The following is a 23193-nucleotide window of genomic DNA, read 5'->3' as shown; positions in this document are numbered from 1 at the left end:
TGCTGATAACAGCAAGGTTGCTGGTTTGAACCCCACACGGGCCACTGTGAGCTGCACCCTCCTTAAAAAAAAAATGAGTTGTTTGTGGATATTAGTATTTGGCAGTACTTATCTTTGGTTTTTTTTTCAAAGATGAAATATATAAAGTCTCATTACAGATAAGCATTAACAGATGAATATTTGCAACTAATTTTTAAAAATTATTTAAGACCTTTATTAACAGGTGTTTGCAGTTTGTTAACTCTTGAAAAAATCAAATTGTAAACTTTTATTACAAATTAAAAATGACATTCTTAAAAATCTCAACTTGACCAGATATGAAATAATTTAAATGTGTATTGAGATTGCAACTGATTTTGATGATAGGGAACACCTCACTTTGAACCCTAATTAAGTGAAATGTTATCCACCTCCATCAAAAAGTGCCATTTTTCTGGAGGGCCGGATGGCTCAGTTGGTTAGAGCATGAGCTCTGAACAACAGGGTGGCTGGTTCAATTCCCACATGACATGGTGGGCTGCACCTCCTGCAACTAAAGATTGAAAACAGCAAGTGGACTTGGAGCTGAGCTGCGCCCTCCACAACTAGATTGAAGGACAATGACTTGGAGCTGATGGGCCCTGGAGAAACAACACACTATTCCCCAATAATTTTTTTTTAAAAAGTGCCATTTTTCTCATTAGCAGACTTGTATTTCCAAAAATTATATTAAATTATTATTATATTTTGAAGTTCACCAACAAAACATTTGTGGAAATTTGTTTTCTCTCTTATTATACAAGTACCTACATAATGTTCTTTTTTTTTTTTTTCATAATGTTCTTGATTTTACCTCTTGGCCCTCAAAGCATAAAATATTTACTCTCTATTCCTTTACAGAAAAAGTACTAGACTAAGTACTAGACTAAGCCACACGAACGGGTGAGACTATTTATACACTGTACAACCAGTATATAGCACAGTGCCTGACATACAGTGGAAGATCCATGAATACTGAATAACATAGAATCATAGGGATGACATTGGACTAACACCTAAGGAGCAAACACTGTGATTCTTTATGACCTGCATTTATATTTATTTTATACTTTATTTAACCCATGCTCATTCAAGAGCTAGCAGATTGCTTTAAATTCCCATTGGTTTGCATCTTGTGTATGTTGAACACTACACTTCTTCTTCCAGCCAGCTTGTCAATTTTCTAGTCATACTCCTGCTATCTTCAGTAAGTTCTCTGTTAAAAACCCACTATTTTGGTGTCATCACTTGGATTGTTGAAGTTGTTCAATGTAAACTGTCTCAACGTCCTTATTCTGGATGGCTCCAGGCTCCTGTCCTCGAAAAAGAGCATTCTGGGAGAGTTTCTGAGTTGGGGAAAGGAAGGGTGGGAGATGTTCCCTTATGCCTGTGGCAAACAGGATCATTAAGATGCCTCTATTTGCAAATCATTTACATGATTAGGGTATAGTATCCCGAATATATAACATCTTTAACAATTCAACAATAAAATGACAAATATCCTAATTAAAAATGGGCAAAAGATTTGAATAGACATTTCTCCAAAGAAGATATGTAAATGACCAATAACACATGAAAAGGTGCTTGACATCATTAGCCATCAGGGGAAGGCAAGTCAAAACCACAATGAGATACCACTTCACACCCACCAGGATGTCCATGATCAAAAAGACCCACAATAATTATTGGTGAGGACATGAAGAAATCAGAACCCCCCCCCCCATAGATTCCTGATATGAAGGTAAAATGGTAAAGCCGCTTTGGAAAATACTCTTGGCAATTCCTCAAAAGGTTAAACATCAAGTTACTATGTGACCCAGCAATTCAGCTCCTAAGTATATACCCAAGAGAACTAAAAACATATATCCTCAGAAAAACTTGTACACCAATGTTCATAGTAGCATTACTCATTACATTAAAAAAGTGGAAACAACCCAAATGTCCATCAACTGATGAATAAACAAACAAAATGTGGTATATCCATTCAATCAAATATTATTCAGCTACAAAAATGAATGAAGTTCTTTTTTACTGATTCATTACTACTTTTTATTCACACTGCAATGTGGATGGACCTTGAGAACACTGTTAAGTGAAAGAAGCCAGACACCAACAGCCACGTACTGTATGAATTCCTTCATGTGAAATGTCCAGAAGAGGCAAATCCATAGCGACAGACAGTAAGTCATTAGGGGTTGGCAGGGAAAAAGGTGGGGAGTGACCGCTAACAATATTGTATTTCTTTTGGGGATGACGAAAATGTTCTGAAATTAGATAGTGGTGATGGTTGTGCAACTTTGTGGATATACTAAAAACTACTGAATGATACACTTTAAAAGGGTGAATTTTATGTTATGAGAATTATATCTTAGCCTTAAAAACGTCTCTACTTCATTAAGCACTCATCCTGAATACAGTCATTAAAATCATAGAGGCACACCTAAAATCTGTATTATGCATATATGTGTGGATATAGTCCTTTGTGATACCTGGTCATATATACATATTATTATAAAATAAATAAATAATATTAAGTTTGTCCCAAGTAAAGCAGTCCCAGCTAACTTAGGCCAAATCAAAAAAGATTCTATTTGGCTCTGGACGGCCCCCGAACATCTTAGCTTAATGGGACCGCCCGGAAGTCTACATGACTATTAGTGACACATGACCACAGTTACCGTGCGGGGAAAGGCTCGACGCGCGTCGATGACGTCATTTACGCGCGACCCTTATTTTTGGTGCTGAGTTTGTAGGCCTCTCCTGTGAACTATGCCTAAAGTTGTGTCCCGGTCGGTTGTCTGCTCCGACACCCGGGACCGGGAGGAATACGACGACGGCGAGAAGCCCCTCCACGTCTACTACTGTTTGTGCGGCCAGATGGTTCTGGTGCTGGGTGAGTAGTCGGGAACTGGGGAAAGTCTGCAAGCAGCGAAACTTTGGGTTCTCGATTGCGAATTTTCTCTGGCTGTGATCTGGAAGCTACGTCTCTTTGAAGATTGGTGGTCTTACTTTCTGCATCAAAATCCTCCTTACACATCCCTGCCACACTCCAGGGCAGTTTTTCTGTTTTCTATTTAACCTTGTAACTCTGTATCCAAACCTCCCTCCAAACTAAATTCATCCTTCAGAAAAAGATATATTGTATCTATTGTATCTTCTCTTCCTCCCACTCGGCCTCTAGATGCAGTAATATCTCTTATCTTAAACGAAACAAAACTCTTCCTTGATCCTACATTCTCCTCCAGTTATAACCCCATCTCTTTGCTTTTTTATAGCAAAACTTCTAAAAAGGGTTGTGGTATTAGCTGTTTCAGCGTCCTCACTTCCCATTCCCTCTTAATCTCACTTCACACAGGCTTTCCTTCCCACCTCACCATCTACACCATATTTGTCAAGGTTAATAACATATTGCCAGTTCCAGTGGTCAATCAGTGTTCATTTTAGCCCCCAGCTCAGTGGCCTTTCACAGAGATGAGCACTCCATCCTTCTTGAAACACTTTCATTTGCTTCCAAGACTCCACACTCTCCTGATTTTACTCTTACCTCGATTTTGCCCTTTCTCAGTGTCTGATTCCTTTTTCTGTCTCAGACTTTTAGGCATTACAAGGCCCTAGGGCTCAGTCCTCTCACCTGTTCTCAATCTGTACTCACTCCCTAAGTGATCTCAACCATTCCCAAACTCTAAATACCATCTATGTGCTGATGACTCCCCATTCTTAATCTGCACTTCTCCTTAAACTCCAACTGCCTGTTCTATGTGTCTACTTGGATGTCTAATGGGCCTCACAAAGAGATCATGTTTAAATTGACTTCATGATCCCCTACTCCCTACTCTCACTGTTCCCCTCAGTCTTCCCTATTATAGTCAGTGGTACCACTATTCACCCAGTATCTTAGAATCATTCTTGAATTCTCTTTTTCATACCTTACATCCATCTAATCCATCAACAAATTCTGCATGTGCTTCCTTGAAAATCTATCCAGAATCTGACTACCTCTTACCACCTCCATTTCTACCACTCAAGTCCAAGACACCATCATCCCTCACCTGAGTTGCCACAATAGTAGTCTCTTGCTCTGCATGCTTTGTCCCCAGTGTCTGTTTTGCACACAGCAGCCAGAGTCCTGTTTCAAAGTGGTGTTGTCCTATAACACCAAAAATAAAACGAAAGTCCATTCCAAGACCATGTGTGATCAGACACACAGCTACCTCTCAGACATTGTCTCCTAACACCCTTCCCCTTTCTCACTGCACTCCAGCCACAGTGGTCATCTTGATTTTTCTCCATCATGTCAAAATGTTCTTGCTTCCAGGGCCTTTGGATTGGCATTTCCTCTGCCTCGACCACTCTTCCCTCAGTGCTTCCTTACTTCATTCAGGTCTCTTGCTGAAATGTCACTTCCTTAGACAACTCTTCCCTCGCTACCTTATGTAAGATAGCACCCTTGTCACTCTTTGTCTTCCTACTCTGCCTGATTTTTCTTTGTAGTACGTATCACTATCTGAGATCACTGTTTCTCCTATTATCCTGCCTAAATTTTTTATTAGTACTTATCATTATCCAAGATCACATTATACAATTACTATTTTAAAGTTTTCTACTTCCTCTGCCAGACTGTAAACTTCGTCAGGTCAGGGACATTGTCTGCTTTATTCTTGCTGAATCCCCAGCACAATGCTCGAACTGTGCCTGGTATATACAGGACCCTTGCATATTTATTGAATAAATGAATTCTCTTTTGATTACCTAGACTTAGGTCTGAATTCTTGTTCTGCTTCTTATTAAATATGTGGAAGATCTCCTACCTATTCTAAGCCTCAATTCGCTCATCTTTAAACTAGGAATACTAAATGTCTACTCCAACAGGTCAATGTGAAGAGTAATGAGCTACAGTGCAAACTGCCTGGTGTTCTCTTAACTCCCCTCTCTACCTCCTCCATTAATCTCAAATCACTCTGATCACTTGAGTTCTCTGTGATCCTTTAGTTACTTTGCATTATATCAATTTTCCATCTGCTTTATAACTGTACCTAATTTATTTCCTGTGTGTTTTCATTGTTTTCGAATTACAACTCCTCTAACTGGGATGGGGCATTTGCATACTATATATAGCATACCACCTACCTCTCTCTCCTTTTCTAAGTACTTATCCACTTTTCCCAATGCCTTCCTCATAGGTATTGGAGGACGCTTGATTGTCTCTTCTGCTTCTAGTGCACTGTAACACAAACCAAGTGTATTATGACATCTGAATCACAGAAATACAGAAAACTTGAATTGCAGTGGTAGGAAGGACTTCTGAGATAATATAATCTATTCATCCTTCAAATAAAGAAACAGACTTCAAAATGAGGAAGTGATTTGCTAAAGATCATCAGGGTAGTAACAGAGCTGGGACTAAAAGTCAGATCTCCTGACACCAAGTCATTTTTAGTTGGAAAATTCAATAATAGGCATCAATAAGCATAGTAATTATAGTAAAAATTACAGTGCTGGGGGCCCCACTGAAAACTTCTGATTGCCTCAGGGTATTTTTCAGTGACTCTAGTGACCAAATCTTTCTCCATTCCTTCAGACTGTCAGTTGGAGAAATTACCCATGAGGCCCCGGGATCGGTCCAGGGTGATTGATGCTGCCAAACACGCCCACAAGTTTTGTAACACAGAAGATGAGGAGACTATGTATCTTCGCAGGTAATATGTCGATGTTCTCTGTCTAAGACTTACTTCTTGTGTTGGAGTCTAGTTCTGAGGACTATAAAAACCCCATCTAGTGTTGAACAGGTCATCCATTTGGGCCCAATGCTTTGACGTTTGTGGTAGGTCTCTAACTTCTGTTAATGCAGCAGTATCTTTATTGTTTTGTTGAAATGGTGCTGAGATGTAATTCTGTTGCCATTTGAGAGCTGTAATTTGGTTTTTTGCAAGTAGAATGAGTTCATTCAACCTGTAATCTCTTAGGGCATACTATTAATATATGCAGGCACTGAGCTAGGGACTGGATCTGTAAGGATGAATAAAGTACCATTCTTACCATCAAAGAGCTAATGGCTCAGCCAGGGAACAGGCTACCTATCGTGATATGGTAAAATACTGGTGTTGTGAACAAAAGGTCTATGGGAAAACAGATAGCAGTGACTCATCGTACCTGAAAGGTGGTCAGGAGAGGTAGAAATAGATGGTGGCATTTGTGATTGGCCTTGAACTACGATTTCACAAAGTAGATGAGGAGAAGGAGGAGCATTCCAGGTGAAGAGAATAAGGAAGCATTAAAAGCATCAAATATGATGTGCTTAGGAAAATTGAATGGTCCTTTGTGACTAGAGCCCAGGTCACTACCAGAAGGGGTTCATACCTCCTGGGGTGAGGACAGAGTAAAATGCTGAAGTAGACAGATAAAGTCCAACCTTATCTATAGACAATAGCCATCTCCTTTTTTTAAAGCAGAGGAGTGACATGGTTAGATCTCTTTTAGATTTGGGAGTTGTTGGTGTATTAGGGGAATTCAAACCTGGGAAGGGATAAAATTCCATAGAAAGAATGTGGAGCAAGAAGAAGAGAAGACTGAAGATACAATACTGGGAAGCATTGACATTTAAAAAGCAGACAAAATAATTGGAACAGAACAAGGAGAACCCGGGATGTGGAAAACAGGAGAGGACAGAGTTTCAAGAAGTGTGTGTGGGTAGAGTGGTCATCAACAGGTGCCAAATGCCACAGAGAGGTCAATCCTGGGGAATTAAAAAGTCCATCCATTCATTCAGCAAATATTTCATTTATTGGTCTCCTATCACGTGCCAGGTACTGTTATAGAAAACTGGGATATCCTAGTATATTAGTTTGCTAAACTGGGTGCCTTAAAACAACAAAAAATAATTTTCTCATAGTTCTAGAGGCTAGAAGTCTGAAATTAAGGTGTCAGTAGGGCCATCCTCTCTCTGAAGGTTCTAGGGGAGGATCCTTCCTTGACCCTTCCTAGCTTCTGGTGTTTGCCGGCGGTCTTTGGCATTTCTTGGCTTATAGATGCACCACACTCATTTCTGTTTGCATCATCTTATGGCCTTCTCCCTGTGTCTCTGTCCCTGTGTTTCTTTTCTTCTTATAAGGACACCAGTCACATTAGATTAAGGGCATGACCTCACCTTAACTAGTTATACCTGCAATGACCCTCTTTTCAAATAAGGTCACATTCTGAGGTTCCTAGAAGGACATGACTTTTTAAGGGGCACCATCCAACCCAGTACAACTAGTAAACAAGGAAAGAACCCTGCTCTGGTGGAACTTATATTCTAGTGTTGAACCAGAAAAAGCTACAGGCTGACATTTAGCTATCTTTATTTAAGAAATCAAACTGTTATCAGCCCACACTAATGAAAAGAGTTAGAAACCACTGTTAGGTGACATTCAATAGCAAATCAGGCATCAAGCACCATTGTGGCAACTGGGTTTCTAGAATTATGCAGTTGAAGAGAAAATTGGTTACGTACAAGATACAACCAGGGGTGCCGATTATATTAAAACTTATGAAATTCACAAAGGAAGTCCCTCCAGGAGACATTGGGGAAACATTCATTTCTATGGTATATAGAAAGGTTTATAAATAACATGCCCTATCGAAAGCTAATCCATCCTTTGTGCTTTCTCCCTCCATTAATCTTTATTTAGGTTTCTGATTTTGAAAATTATTAACTATCTTTAGAATTGGTAAAATATTTATTACGTATTATAATATAATTATATATTAAGTAAATATATATTATTCAGTTACTACAGAAAGTAATCTAACAACACAGCTAGGCCACAGACTCCTATGGCACTATAAGGCAGATGCCCTCAACTCTAGACCAGAAAACTGGGTGGCCCTAGGCTGAAGTAGAAGCCCTGGAATCCAATCAGCCTGATCCTAGAAGTGAGCCAGCTTCAGGCCCAGCCTTAGTGCTGGGTACTCCCCAAGCCAGTGGCCTCTGGCTAAGTGACTCTGTTGGCCACAGAGTTCTTAAAGTTTACCAACAAGGCATGGTAAACTTCCCCCTTGGTTGACATAGTTCCTGCTCTAATCATGAACAGTCTTCCCAAGGGCCCACTCTAGTGTGCTCCCCTGCTGGCCACTGTGGAATTTCGGTCTACTCTTACCCTTCCTCTTCTGGAGCCAGCTGAGTGTGGGAGCACCAGTTACTAAAAATACATCAGTGTGCCCAACACAGGCCCTGGAGCCCATCACTTTTCCACCTCCAAGTCTTTCCATTCTAAAGTACCTCTCCTTTGACACTGTCGTTCCCCAGCTCCATCTTTCCCTCATCTACCACTCCCCCAATTGCAAATCTAGTGGGTGCTTTTCTGTCCATATCTTTTTGACCATGCCTCCTTTGATGCTGTCTCCTTCCTTGATTTCTGTGAAACTGCTCTTGTGATTCTCCTTCTACTTCTTTGGCTTGCTCAGTCCTCTGGATTCTTCTGCCTGCCCTTAAATGTTGGTATTCTCCAGGGCTCTTGATTTTTATGACTAAGTCCAAGCTCATCATTTCTCTAATGTGGAAAATGCCACAGGTTGGTTCACTCAGCACCACTCCCAACACTTTTCTCTTATATCTGCGTTTATACTGTGTCTATAAAGTTACGGTACATATTCCAGCCCCCCACCAAAACAAACAAACAAACAAAAAAACCCCCTAAGATTCTGAATGTGACTTAGCTTTTGCCAAGTAAAAGGGATGGAAGTAGAAGTCGTTGGGTGGGGCTTCCAAGGAAAGCCCTTTTTACTTATTTCTTCCAGCTTTTTGGAAAACAGACTTGATAGTCTTTTTTCAAGACTATCAAGAAAGGAAAGGCCAGGCCTACCCAGTAGCTCAGGTAGTTGGAATGCCGTGCTCCTAACGACCAAAGGTCACCAGTTCGATTCCCACATGGGCCAGTGAGCCGCACCCTCTACAGCTAAGATTGTGGACAACAGCTCTCCTTGGAGCTTGGGCTGCCATTGGCTCGGGCTGTGAGTGGCCAGCAGCCAGCATGAGGTGAGCCGCTGACTGCCTACCGCAGACTGCCGACTGCCTCAGCGGGGGGAGCAGCGCAAGGCTTATAATACCTCAGGGCCAGGGATCTGTCACTGAGAAACAACGGCTTGAACCGGAGTGCGGCGGTGGTGGGGGGGTTGTGGGGGGAGGGCGGAAGAAAGGGGGAAAACTAAAAAAGAAAGGAAAGGCCACAAGAATTGCGGAGCTTTGCCATGCTTTCTTTGGGTCTCGACCATGGCTAGGAATCACCTTCCTCTAGACTTCTTTCATATAGAAACAAAGTCTTATGTTGAAGACACTGTAGTCAGGTCTCTGTAACTATCAGCCAAACACAGTTTCTTCTTTTTCCTCCTCCTATAATGATACCACCATTCATGCAGTGGCGCAAGGTAGAAATCTGGGAGCCAGTCCTCTCTTTGTCTCATACATCCCCATTCACACTATTCCCTGCACAATCCAGGGGATACGCTCACCATGTACTGTCAGTTCTCCCTTCTAATCTCTCTTGTGGCTGCCTCCTCACATTCACCCTGCTACACTGCCATCACTGCCAGTACCCAGTAACACTTGCTTGGGCTGTTGAAGTGGCCTCTTACCTGGTCTTTTTGCCTCTAGTTTTACTTTCCTCCAGTCTGTTGTCTACTGTCTGAATGATCTCAAATGCACATTTTGTCAATCAATCTCCTGCTTCAAATCTTTCAGTGACTCTTCATGACCTATAGCAGTGGCTTTCAAACACTTTTAGACAACGAATGCTTTCTTCAAATGAAATTCTTACCCAGAGATATAAGTAAGCAGGAAGCTGCTCTGAATGGGGAAGAGTTGAGCCCAACCCATTGAGGACTCCTTCCCTTCCCCTATCCAATTTCATTGTGGAGCACAATTTAAAAAATCCTGGAGGATAAAATCTAAGCCTGAAGACTCTCTGTATGATCTGACCTTGGCATACCTGTTCATTCTCATCTCTTAGGATGCCCTGGATTTTTTTTTTTTAAAACAACCAACAAACATTTATCATCTCATAGTTTCTGTGGGTCAGGAATTCAAGAGCAGCTGAGCTGGATGGTTCTGGTCTCTCATGAGGCTGTAGTTAAGAGCTTGACCATGGGTGCAGTCATCTGAAATCTTGATTGGGCTGGGGGTTCCACTTCCAAGGTGGCTCACTTGCATGGTTGGCAGTGGAGTGCTAACTGTTGGGGAGAAGCCTTAGTTCCTCACCACAGGGATCTTTCATAGGATTGCTAGAGTGTCCTTGTGACATGGCAGCTGGCTTCCCACAGCGTGAGTAATCCAAGAGAGAACAAGGCAGAAGCCACGATGTCTTTTATGTCCAAGACTCAAAAGCCACACACTATCATTTCTGCAGTGTCCTATTGGTGTCACAGGTCAGCCCTATTCATTGTGGGAGGGGACTACAAGGATGTCAATAGCAGGGAGAAAGGATCATGGGAAGCCATCTTAGAGGCCGTCTGTCACAACCAGGAAGAATGTTTTGTTTTCGGCCTTCCCTATCACATATATTCCTAGAGGTTAAGGGTAAGAAAGACAACCAAGGTCAATTAGTCTAAATGTCTAGCTCATATTTATCACTTTTTTATAATCATACCACTTAAAAGCCTTGTCTCATTTACATTAGAGGCTGAATATCTAAAAAAAATGAACTTTTGAGAGTAAGAACCCTGCCTTCTACTTCTAAAACCCTTAGGACATCTTGCCTGATTCTTAGCACATAGTTAGGAATAGATCAATTTTTATAAACTTGAAAAAATCCCATTTGTCATAGGTATTTGAAAATTAACTCATTGGGAAATATACAGCCCCCCCTTATTTGATATTCCTGTGTTTTGAAAGCCCCAGCTTATGAAATTGGCTGTCTTCAGGATTCTAGAAGCATGATGAACCTTTCCCTTCAAGCTGAGGCTGAATTTAGAATCCCTGCAGGAACCAGATGGGGTACACATAACAGAAAATATTGTGAGTGCCCTAGTCCAGTGATGTTAGCAAATGGGAGCACATTTGACATAAGTAATACTTGTAAGCAGAGAGGCAGAGTGTTAAAGATGGTAGAGAGCACAGACTTTGGCATTATACCTCAAGCAGCGCCACTGTATTTCCTCTCATTCTGTGTGTTGACTTCACTTTTTTGGTGGTATTTTTAGAAGCACAAAAGTTTTTAATTTTAGTCAAGTTCAATTTATATATTGTTTCTTTAATTGCTTGTGCATTATTCAGATTTTCTTTTTCTTTTCCAGTGAGTTTTGGTAGTTTTTGTCATTCTGTCGTTCTAGGAATTTGTCCCTTTCATCTCGGTTATCTAATTTCTTGGCGTATAGTTATTCATAATGTAATCTTAAAAATCTTTTTTATATCTGTAAGATCTGTTAGTACTCCTTTGATTTTTTAAGCGCTAATAACAGACTATTTGTAATTCTCTGAATATGTTGTTCTGTTGTGCCTTTGCACATAGTATTCCCTCTGCCTGAAATATCATTTTCTATCAGGACTGTCAACTTGAACATCACCTCCTCGTGAAGCCTTCCATGATTGCCTCAGACAGATTGGTGGCTCTGACCTCTGTGTTCCCATTACACTGCATACATTCCTCCATTTTAGAACTTACCTCCATGATTATAATTCTCCTCACTAAACTGAATTCTTGAAATAATTCATTCAACCAACATTTATTGCATGTCTATTTTGTTTCCAAAATAGACACAGCTGATTTGACGACACAAAAGTACTTTATTCAGCTCTGGGAATAGAGTGGCAAGACAGACAGGCATGATCTCCACTGTTCTGATCTCATGGACCTCACAATCTAGTGGGATGACAGAAAAATCAAGTAATTATGATTATGGAAGGTCATATGAATGAAACAAAGGGCTCATACGGAGAATCACATGAGAACCTCTTAGAAAAGGTGGTCAGGGAAGGCTTCCATGACTAGGGGATATTTGAACTGAGACCAAAAAAGATGAGAATGGTACACCTTTGACAAAGTGGTAAGAAGAGCATTCTAGGCAGAGAGAAGAGTGTGCCTGAAAGGTCACAGGTGGGAAAGCACTTCTTGGTTCAAAGAACAGAAGAAAGACCCATGTGGGTAGTCATTGTTGAGAGAGGGACGGAATGTATGAGGTGAGGTAGGGGCCCAATTATGGGCTCAGTTGCTGCCTGATAGACCATGGTAAGGAGTTGGGATTTTATTCTAGGTGCCTTCAGAAGCCACTCTTGACTCTATTTAGAGAATGATTTGGAGTGAGACTGTAGTGGAAGCAGATTCTAGAATAAGCGGTTGCATTTTTATTATAGACATAAATTTAAAGTGGGGAATGCCTAAGTCTCTCTCTCTCTCTCTCTCTCTCTCTCTCTCTCTCTCTCTCTCTCTCTCTCTCTCTAACACACACACACACACACACACACACACACACACACACACACAGCTGATTTGACGACACAAAAATCTGAAATTTCCACGTGGGGGAAAAGTCAAAGACAAATATCAAACTGGGGAAAAATATTTGCAAGACCCTTTAACATTTGCAAGTCTCTTTAATATACAATAAAAAGACAACTCAATAGACAAAGGGTAGGAACTGACAGTTCACACACACATAAAAAGAAAATACAAATGCCTATTAAATATATGAAAAGATGCCTAACTTCACTCTTAAAAAAAAAAGAAATACAAATTACGAGATCATATTTTTCACGTGCCAGATTGGCAGTAGTGCATTTTAATAACATTATGTAGGGAAACAGGAATTCTCACATTGGTGGTGTAGGAGTGTAAATTGATTCAACTTCTCTAGAGAGTAATTTGGCAGTGTCTATCAGAATTTAAAGTGGATACATTTCTAGGAATTTATCCAAAAAGTAAAAGACATTTTGGTTCATCCATACAAAGGAACACAATACAGACCTTGTAAAGAATGAGGCAACTCTTTTATCAATGATGGGAAAGGATCATCTATGTATTTTTTAACGAAGATATATTTTTAAGTGAACAAAGAGGTAGAGAACAGTATAAGGTATGCTACACTTGTCTAAAAAGGAAAAGAAATAAATTACATTTTCTATATATATCAATAAGGATTCTTTGCTCATATCATTGATCATCTCTTGGAGGAACAGAAGAAACAGTATTTGCCTCTGGGGAAGAGAACTGTGTGGGTGGAGGATGAGTGGGGAGCATATTTACATCTCATTTTATGCTCTGTATATCATGTACACATACTGCCTATTAAAAAATTGAAACAAACAAGGGGAGGGGAAGTGAGGAGACCAGTCAGGAAACTGTGACAATAGTCCAAGGAAGAGATACTGGTTGCCTGAACTAAGATGGTGGCAGGAAGGTGGAGAAAAGTAGACGAGTTCAAGATTTTTTTTTTTTTTTAGATAAAAGCCACAGGATTTGCTAATGAAGTTGACCTGTGAAATGAAAACTTTGAAAGGCCCTTTTAGCATTTGAAGAAATGCAATAGTGTGGTTAGTAGGTTAAGAGATTTGTTCATATCTTCTTTGATTTCCTTTTTCTGTGCAGGTCTGAAGGCATTGAACGGCAGTACAGGAAGAAATGTGCAAAGTAAGTATTAATAGTGTGGGTTTCTCTGAGCATAAGCAAGTAGAGGCAATAATGTGTTAGGAACAGAATTATTTGGATAAAATTATCTGTTGTATCTTTATCCTTGTAACTTCAACTGCACAAATACCAATATGCTCCTTGAAAAGACTAGTCAAAGTTACATCTCTGACCAGCTTGCCACAAATGTTTTTTTTTTCCAACACAGTATAATTTTAAAAATTGAAATGTAAGTCATACATGATGAAATTTCCCCTTCTTAAGTGTACAATTTGATGAGTTTTTACAAAAAAAGCATGCAGTTATGTAATACCGCCACTACCATGATGTAGAACATTCCTAGTATCCCATGTGCTTCTGTTACGGTGGTTTTGCCTTTTCTAAGATTTTCTGTAAATTCTACAGTATGTGTTCTACTACATACAATATGTATCTTTTATGTCTGGTTTCTTTCACTTAGCATAATGCTTTTAGGATTCATCCAAGTCGTTATGTATATCAGTAATGTGTTCCTCTTTATCGTTCAGTAGTATTCCATTGCACCACAGTTTGTTTCACAGTTCACTCGTTGAAGGGCATTTGAGTTATTAATGGTTTTGGCTATTACAAATAAAGCTGCTATGAACATTCTTGTATAAATCTTGGTGAGAAGATGTGTTTTCTCTTGGAGTGGGGTTGCTGGGTCATATGGTAAATGTAACATAGTGTAATTTAGTCCAGGCCCATTTATAAAGCCTATTATAGGACCCCAGACCCCAGAACTTTAATGCTATATATATATATATATATAGCATATATATATATATATATATATATATATATATATATATATATAGCATTAAATAAAATATAAATATATATATATTTATATTTAATGCTATATATGTATTTATATTTAATGCTATATATATATATATATATATATATATATATTTATATTTAATGCTATATATATGTATATTTCCAACTTTAGGTTAATAGAATGTTAAACTGTAGTAAGGTTAATCTTGTTGAAGTAACTACAGTTACATCTTTGCTTTCAGAAGACTCAGACTAGGAGAATTAAAGCAGGGAAATGGCTAAGAGGGCATTTTAGTTCACAACCATACTGGATTCATTAAATTAGTTTTTTTCAGACCTTATGGGACTCCTTCATTTAGCTGAAAAAGTATAATAAAAATGACCCGCCAAAGAAAGTGGGCAATTACTACAGGAATTCGTGTGCCGACCGCTGCGGTGGAGCATTTACACTCCTTCTTGACACTGATAAAACAAAACAAAACTAGACAAAACCTGCAAGTAGTTACCCAGACACCTGGAAAGAATGGCAGCAGTTTTAACTGGAAAGTAATCAGTAGCAGGAGCCAGCGTTTACCAAATTTATCTGATGATAAGAATCACTTGGATGCTGAAGAAAATGACAGATTCCCAGGCCGCACCCCCTAGATTTGCTGAATCAGGATCTCCTAGGGGAGGGGCCTAGGCATCTGATCAGCATTTTAACAAGCACCCTCAGTGATTCTTATCAAGTAGTTTTGGGAAACACTGGGAAGAGCTCATCATTAGTTTATCACACACACACACACACAATTCCTGGAGTCTGAGCACACTTTGCGAATCACTGTTTTGGGGATCTGGATTCTGAGGCCTCCCAGAGATTCACTCTGCTGTTCGCAGGTGTGGACTGCCACTCTTCTACCAGTCCCAGCCGAAGAATGCTCCAGTGACCTTCATTGTGGATGGAGCAGTAGTCAAGTTTGGCCAGGGATTTGGGAAAACGAACATATATACTCAGAAGCAAGAGCCTCCTAAAAAGGTAATTATCATTGAAGGAGACAGAGTGGTTAACATAGCTACAGGTTTAGCTAAATTTTAAGATTATAGTACATGAGAAACTGCCTTTTATGGGGATGTAACATTATGTTACGTCCCCGTAAAGTGCAATTATAGAGATGTAACATGTTATATAGATGAAACATCTATTATGTGTTCTTTTTTTCTTTCCTACAGCTGGCCTATGAGTAAAGTTAGAAATTGTGGCTTTTATTTGCATTTATTTTCTTCCAAATTTCTTCTTTTTCCAGTGTAAACAATTAAAAAATGGAATGAATCAGGCTAATTTTTAAATATACTTTAAAGACCTTTGATGGCAAAAATTAGAAAAATATAATGCAAATAAAAACATTGGCACTTTTAGATAGGCCAGCCTGTCCCACAGAGATGGGTGTTCCCTCCCCCCCAATAATTACTTCCCAGCACCCAGGCACATGTGCGTGCATTCTCTCTGTTTCTCTCTCTCTCTCTCTCTCTCTCTCTCTCTCTCTCTCTCTCTCCCCCACCTCCCTTCCTCCCTCCCTCCCTCCCCCTTCCTCCCTCCCTCCCTACACACAAACACACACACACACACACACACACACACACACACACACACACACAGAGTCACATCCATGGCTCACAGAGCCCCTTACAGTGATCTAGACTGATTCCTCTTCTGTGACTTTAGGTGATGATGACCAAACGGACTAAAGACATGGGCAAGTTCAGCTCTGTCACTGTGTCTACTATTGATGAAGAGGAAGAGGAGATTGAGGCTGTAAGTGCTTCTGCTCTCAAGGGAATTGGACTGGGGGTGGTGAAAATAAAGGGGCTCTAGAACTAGAGCATCCAGTAGCAGAATAATTAGAGACTACATGTAGACCTTGCTCTGTTAGTAAAAAACTATGAGACTGGCTATTTCCTGTGTCCCTGGATCCCAGTGCCATCTGGAAAATGAGAACCATGGAGTTGGATTAGACGAGTGATTTTTTTTTCTATGCTTTGGGGGACAAATCCCTCATCCCTCTTCAGTTTAAATACTGTTGGGCTCATTGATTTCAGGTCCCTTCTAGTCCAGCTCTGATATTATGAGTCTGCCCTTAGCAGTAGCAGCAATTACCTTTATGGTACTTCAGTATAATGATGTTTACAGAGAAAGATGTTATTTTTCATTTTAAAAATGGTTTCAGTTGAAACCTGAACTCTCCTGGATTACTGAAAAGCTGAAGAATTGAAAGGGAACAGACTCCTGCTATTTCAGTAATAATTTCATAATTTGAGTGGTATAAATGGCAAATTAAGGTCTCTTTTGTTACTCATTGGTGGGACTGCTGGTTGAAGGATGCTTATTTTTTCCCTCAGAGAGAAGTGGCTGACTCGTATGCACAGAATGCCAAAGTGATTGAAAAACAGCTGGAGCGCAAGGGCATGAGCAAAAGGCGGCTGCAGGAGCTGGTGAGTGGCATGGGATGGCAAGGTGCTGGGCTTGAGTATTTGAATCTCTTGGTCTGAAACACCCTCCAGCAGTCAGGGATATCTTTTAGGAAGTCTGTTGGGAGTTAGTGGTATAGTTGGCTGCCAGGTGTCTAACCCTGGGCTATGACTGTCAAGATACCCTGCTCTGGAGTAGTGACCACAGGATCCAGGCCCTAACTGATAATAATTGTTTCCTAGCCCCAACTAGAATAATATTTCAGTCTGCTACTTGTGGCCCAAGGTCAGGAGTTGAAGATCAGGGTTCATGGATGCTCTCCCAGGATATGATGACACATGATAGTGTTACATTCATGGGACCAGGTATAGGGCTGGTCATTGCTTCAAAAAGCGCTGTTACCACCACCAGTTTCTGCGTTATTCATGGATTCATCATAGAGCATGGACATCTACTTATGATGGTGTCTACATTTTTTTTTAAATATTTCTTTTTTTTTTATTGGGGAAGGGGAACAGGACTTTATTGGGGAACAGTATGTACTTCCAGGCCTTTTTTCCAAGTCAAGTTGTTGTCCTTTCAATCTTAGTTGTGGAGGGTGCCATTCAGCTTCAAGTTGTTGTCCTTTCAGTCTTAGTTGTGGAGGGCAGAGCTCAGCTCCAGGTCCAGTTGCCATTTCTAGTTGCAGGAGGCACAGCCCACCATCCCTTGCAGGAGTCAAACCGGCAACCTTGTGGTTGAGAGGATGCGCTCCAACCAACTGAGCCATCTGGGAGCTCAGCAGCAGCTCAGCTCAAGGTGCCGTGTTCAATCTTAGTTGCAGGGGGCGCTGCCCACCATCCCTTGTGGGACTCGAGGAATTGAACTGACAACCTTGTGGTTGAGAGCCCACTGGCCCATGTGGGAATCGAACCAGCAGCCTTCAGAGTTAGGAGAACGGAGCTCTAACTGCCTGAGCCACCGGGTCGGCCCTACATTTTTGTTTTCTTGACAATAATTTACTTACGATATTTCTTTAAAATCAGATATCACTACATTGGTGCCTCTCATCAAAAGGTACACCAGTCTATCCTGATGACTGTAGAGGATTTTTTTGGTGACAGAGGTGGTAGGTCCTGGGAGCTGCTTTACCCTGCCATAGTGGCTTAGAGCAGCGTTTATCAAATTTTCTGAGGTGAAGGACCAGTGCTTTCTTGTTTTCTAAATTTCCAATTTGTCAGGAACAGGTTTATAACTTATAAAATGCAATAAAAATGAATTTGCCTCAATTCTTCTTATTTTATTTTATTATTATTCTGTCAAATGACTAAAAGATTCTAAATGCTTACTCTCAATTTTTGTGTGTGTCTTGCACTTACCGATAACAAACAGTTCATGGACCACACAACTTCAAGAACAGTGTTTTTGTTCCTGTTATGCCAAGATATGCCATGATATTGATTCCCTCGGCCCTTCAGGGGCCCTGGTGTTGTAGGATTCCTACACTTGATTGCTTTGTGTATTTATGCCATTTTACCATACAGATGTTATCATTTTCTACATGTGCGATAACATCAGAAAGTTTGGGAAGCAGTTGCTAGAGATAATGATTTTAGAACTAGTATTCTAGTTTGTATACTAAATGAGCATGGAGAGATTGTGTTTGGGCAGTTAGAATAAGGAAAGGATATAAGACTTTCATTGCATGTATCAGAACATATATTGTTCTTCCTCCACAGGCTGAACTGGAAGCCAAGAAAGCGAAAATGAAGGGGACCTTGATTGACAACCAGTTCAAATGATCAGGACCTTTCTCTGAACCCACACTGGAGGCAAGCATTTAGACCAGGAGGCAAAAGAACTTTTTCTTGACTGCGTGGATTGGTTCCTACCTTTATTCCCGAGCAGAAGGCTTTATGTTGCTTCCGACATTCAATGAGGCCTTTGAGTCCATCTGACCTGCTTTCCAGAGATGGGTCTTTCTGTTTATGGGTCTTCTATACTATTTTTTTGTCCCTTTGACGTAAACTTCTTCAGATGTGTAGAAACTCTATGAATAGATCAATCAGTGCCAAAGTGTCTGTAGTTTTTAAAGTAGCTATTCTTATTCCTTCTTCAGAGTTAATACAATACATAAAGATTTTTTAAAAAAATATGATATATCATAGAAAAAAGTGGTATGAATTATATTTAAAATCACAGCAAGTCAGATGCTTTTAAGTGACTCTGTTTCTTTTCTTAGACTGGCAGGTATCGGCTATGGTTCGAATCTCTCTACTGTCAGAGAAAATCCATAAAAAGGCAGAATCTGCATAAAGCTTCCTTTACTTCAAATATGAAAGCCATAGGTGAGCCATCTCTTATCAGACTTTGAACTTACAGAAGAAAAGCCAGATTGGAGTGAGGGGGTAGAATAGCTGAGATCTGAATGAAAATGGAGTCTCAATAAGAAACAAGGGAGCTACTATCCTGTTGAGCAGCTAATAGTACTGTTTCCATGTGTGAGTACCTGTGAGGGAGACAGAGGGTAAGAAATGATGCTGAAATTTATAAAGTATCTGTGATATCAATATGTAGTGTTTGTATCCATGTTTAATCTGTTCACCTGTATTACAAGGTATTGGGGCAGGAAGAATGTTTCAACCTCCTTGTAGTATCTATAGAGGGTTGCACTTAGTAAGTGCCCAAGATGTATATGTGAGATGCTGTTGGAAAATACTAGGGCATTTTTCTTTGCTTTTTTTCTGATTTTTTTTTATTTGGGAGGAAATGTAGGTTGATGTGGGGGTTGATATAAGCTAGTAAGAACTGGGAGAAAGAGGGGTGGAGGTCCTGGGAAAACCCAGGGTGGTAACATCCATCTTCCCAGTTATTCGCCTACATCCAGTGAAGTCTTTGCAACTGAGCCTTCCTCTCCACTTCATTTCCTGTTAGGCATCATGTAGACAACTAACCATAACCTCCACAAAATTCTTTGATCTCAACTCCAAACAATGACCTTCCTCTTCATACCACTTTAGCCACAAGCTGCCATGACTACAGCCTGGATGTCACCTACACCACCTCTGAAATCCGGTGTTCTATTCTCTGCCCACAACCTTCTATCATTGCTACTCTTACATTCTCACTTCCACTAAACCTGTTTTATTTTGTTTTTAGATTTGAAGGATATTATTTTATTAGTAGTAATAATAAAAAATAGTAGTAATAATGATAAAAATACTAGCTACTTTTTATTGGTACTCACTGTGTGTCAGATGCCATGGAAAGCACTTTATAGGTATTACGGTAGTACCTTAATCTAAACAATACAATAATTCCATGAGAGAGGTTTAACTATAGTAGCTCCCCCTTATCCATGGGGGATACATTCTAAGACCCCCAGTGGATGCCTGAGCCCTATATATGCTATGTTTTTCCCTATACATCCATGTACATTATTGGCTTCTCTTTGGCATGTCTTAATTCCCAGTATCACTACTCTTGCACTTTGGGGCCACTATTAAGTAAAATAAGGGGTTCTTGATCACAAGCACTGCCATACTTTCACAGTTGATGTGATAACTGAGATGGCTACTAAGTGACTAATGGAAACCATCAACAAAACGAAAAGGCAACCTACTGAATGGGAGAAGATATACACCAATGATATATCCACTCATATAATCATATATATTTTGGATATATATAATATCCAAAATATATAAAGAACTCATACAACTTAACAACAAAAAAACAACCCAATTGAAAAATGGGCAGAGGACCTGAGTAGACATTTCTCCAAAGAGGACATACAAATGGCCAACAGACATATGAAAAGATGCTCAACATCACTTATCATCAGGGAAATGCAAATTAAAACCACAATGAGATATCACCTCACTCCTGTCAGAATGGCCATCATCAATAAATCAACAAACAACAAGTGTTGGCAAGGATATAGAAAAAAAGGAACCCTTGTGCATTGTTGGTGGGATTGCAAATTGATGCAGCTACAATGGAAAACAGTATGGAAGTTCCTCAAAAAATTAAGAATAGAACTACCTTATAACCCAGCTATTCCACTTCTGGGTATTTATCCAAAGAAATCCAAAACACTAATTTGAAAAGATACATGCACCCCTACATTCATTGCAGCACTATTTACAATAGCCAAGATATGGAAGCACCCCAAGTACCCATCAATAGATGATTGGATAAAGAAAAGATGGTACATATATAACAATGGAATATTACTTGGCCATAAAAAAGACTGAAATCTTAACATTTGTGACCACATGGGTGGTCCTAGAGAGTGTTATGCTAAGTGACATAAATCAGACTGAGAAAGGAAATACCATATGATCTCACTTATATGTGGAATCTAAAGAACAAAATAAACCAACAAACAAAACAGAAACAGATTCATTGATACAGAGAACAAACTGCTGGTTGCCATATGGGAGGGGGTTTGGGGGTCGGGCGCAAAGGATAAAAAATTAAGAAATACAAATTGGTAGTCATAAAATTGTCACAGGGATATAAAGTACAGCATGGGGAATGTAGGCGATGATATTGTAATAATCATGTATGGTGCCAGGTGGGTACTAGATTTATCAGGGGATCACTTCATATATGAATGGACAGAGGGCTGGTTCATGTCCAGGTGCAAGGTTTCATGATACTACTCAGAATGGCATGTAATTTAAAACTTATTAATTATTTCTGGAATTTTCCATTTAATATTGTCAGACCGTGGTTGACCACGGGTAACTGAAACTGAGGAAAGCAAATCCACAAGTAAGAGGGGACTACTGTATTGTCATTCTCATTCTACAAATGTGTACTCTGAGGCTTGGGAAATGTTTAAGTTTCCCAAGATCCCATAGCCAATGAGTGATAAAGCCACAAATATGACTATACAGCTATGTTGAACTACTACTCCTGTGGAATTTTATAAAATATTGAGAACAGATCACAATTTCATTTTGAGAAGCTAAGTAAAGTGCGATGTAAAGACAATTGTATAGAGGACTTCCTGTAGAAAATGTGTGGCTACCATTCTACATATTTTCTGAATTATTTGTCCTTATATACTCATCCTAAACCATTTCAGCATCTGGTTCAAATTATGCATTTTACTTCATCTTTAAAACTGCAAATTGTTGCTCTTTCTGCTGCCATCTTGGTTCCATGTTTACTGCACAAAATGCCCAGTGAAGCCACAGAAACTGTCCTTGCTACGAGCAAGAGTTGACACAGCACCAGGCTGAGACAGGGTCTGGAACAGAATCTGACAGTGATGAAACAGTACCAGAGCTCAAGGAACAAGATTCCACACAGGCAACCACCCAACATACCCAGCGGGCAGCAGCAGCTGAAATCGATGAAGAATCAGTCATTCAAGCAAAACAGCCAGAGTGAAAAGAAGGCATGGAAGGCTATATTCAAACTGGATCATCGACAGGTTACAGGGGTTACTAGGGTCACTATCCAGAAATCTAAGTATGTCCTCTTTGTCATCACAAAACCAGATGTCTACAAAAGCTCAGCTTCAGATACCTACATAGTTTTGGGGGACACCAAGATTGAGGATTTATCTCAGCAAGCACAGCTAGCAGCTGCTGAGAAATTCAAAGTTCAAGGTGAAGCTGTTTTAAACATTCAAGAGAACACACAGACTCCAACTGTACAAGAGGAGAGCAAAGTGGAAGAGGCTGATGAAACAGGTGTGGAAGTTAAGGACATAGAATTGCTCATGTTACAAATGTGTCCAGGGCAAAGTCAGTCCGAGCCCTGAAGAACAACAGTAATGATATTGTAATGCTATTATGGAATTAACTATGTAACCATCTAAAACCGAGGACCTTTTTTTCATATTTCAAAAAAGTAACTGGAGCTTGCATTGAAATTTGTACTGTTTCTATCAATAAAATCATGGCTTCCTCTGGGATGAAAAAAAAAAAAAAAGACTGCAAATTGCTACATCATTAGCATGAAACAAGCATCTTCATTATGTTTAATTATTTCACATTGAAATAGCTATTAACATAATATGGCATAGTTGCGCTATTCTCTTTATTTACTTGTCTTTTAGCAGTGATTACAGTGTTTTAATGTTAGTATAAAGAGCCATATTGAAATTTCAGAAACTTATTCTATATTTTTGTTTTTTAAATTATCAACTGTGATAAAATAGGAAAATGTTGTAAAATGTTTCCATTATAATAATTGGTGACATTTGGAAGTAAAATTTTATTGTTTGAGACAAATTGAAAAGCTTTTTAAAAACTAGCTTGTGTTGACCATTTTACTATCCTTACCACTGTGGACCACCTCCTTTTCTTTCTTTTTTTTTTAAATTAAAGTTTATTGGGG

At 39.6% G+C, this 23193-nt stretch overlaps 1 protein-coding gene and 1 pseudogene across 2 annotated transcripts; both read left to right on the top strand.

Annotated features, from left to right (window-relative positions):
• The first annotated feature begins 2722 nt into the window (after window positions 1-2722).
• STEEP1 (STING1 ER exit protein 1) lies at window positions 2723-20056 on the top strand. 2 transcript variants are annotated; one of them, XM_074323505.1, is made up of 8 exons: window positions 2723-2911; window positions 5597-5714; window positions 13572-13613; window positions 15288-15426; window positions 16114-16203; window positions 16788-16880; window positions 18576-18668; window positions 19079-19216. In XM_074323505.1, exons 1-7 carry the CDS (start codon window positions 2788-2790, stop codon window positions 18636-18638), a joined length of 669 nt encoding a protein of 222 aa, XP_074179606.1. In that variant the 5' UTR covers window positions 2723-2787; the 3' UTR covers window positions 18639-18668; window positions 19079-19216. The 2 variants fall into 2 exon arrangements, with proteins under 2 accessions (XP_074179606.1, XP_019572605.1); XM_019717046.2 differs by having other exon boundaries at window positions 18576-20056.
• Window positions 20057-21713: 1657 nt separating this feature from the next.
• On the top strand, window positions 21714-22806 carry LOC109437685 (nascent polypeptide-associated complex subunit alpha pseudogene; annotated as a pseudogene).
• Window positions 22807-23193: the final 387 nt, after the last annotated feature.

Source organism: Rhinolophus sinicus, chromosome 18, assembly GCF_057876585.1.
Source record: "Rhinolophus sinicus isolate RSI-liver-muscle chromosome 18, RSI-T2T, whole genome shotgun sequence".
NCBI classification, from domain to species: Eukaryota; Metazoa; Chordata; class Mammalia; order Chiroptera; family Rhinolophidae; genus Rhinolophus; species Rhinolophus sinicus.
The sequence above is the reverse complement of the archived record's forward strand: the minus strand, read 5'-3'. Positions and strand labels throughout refer to the sequence as shown.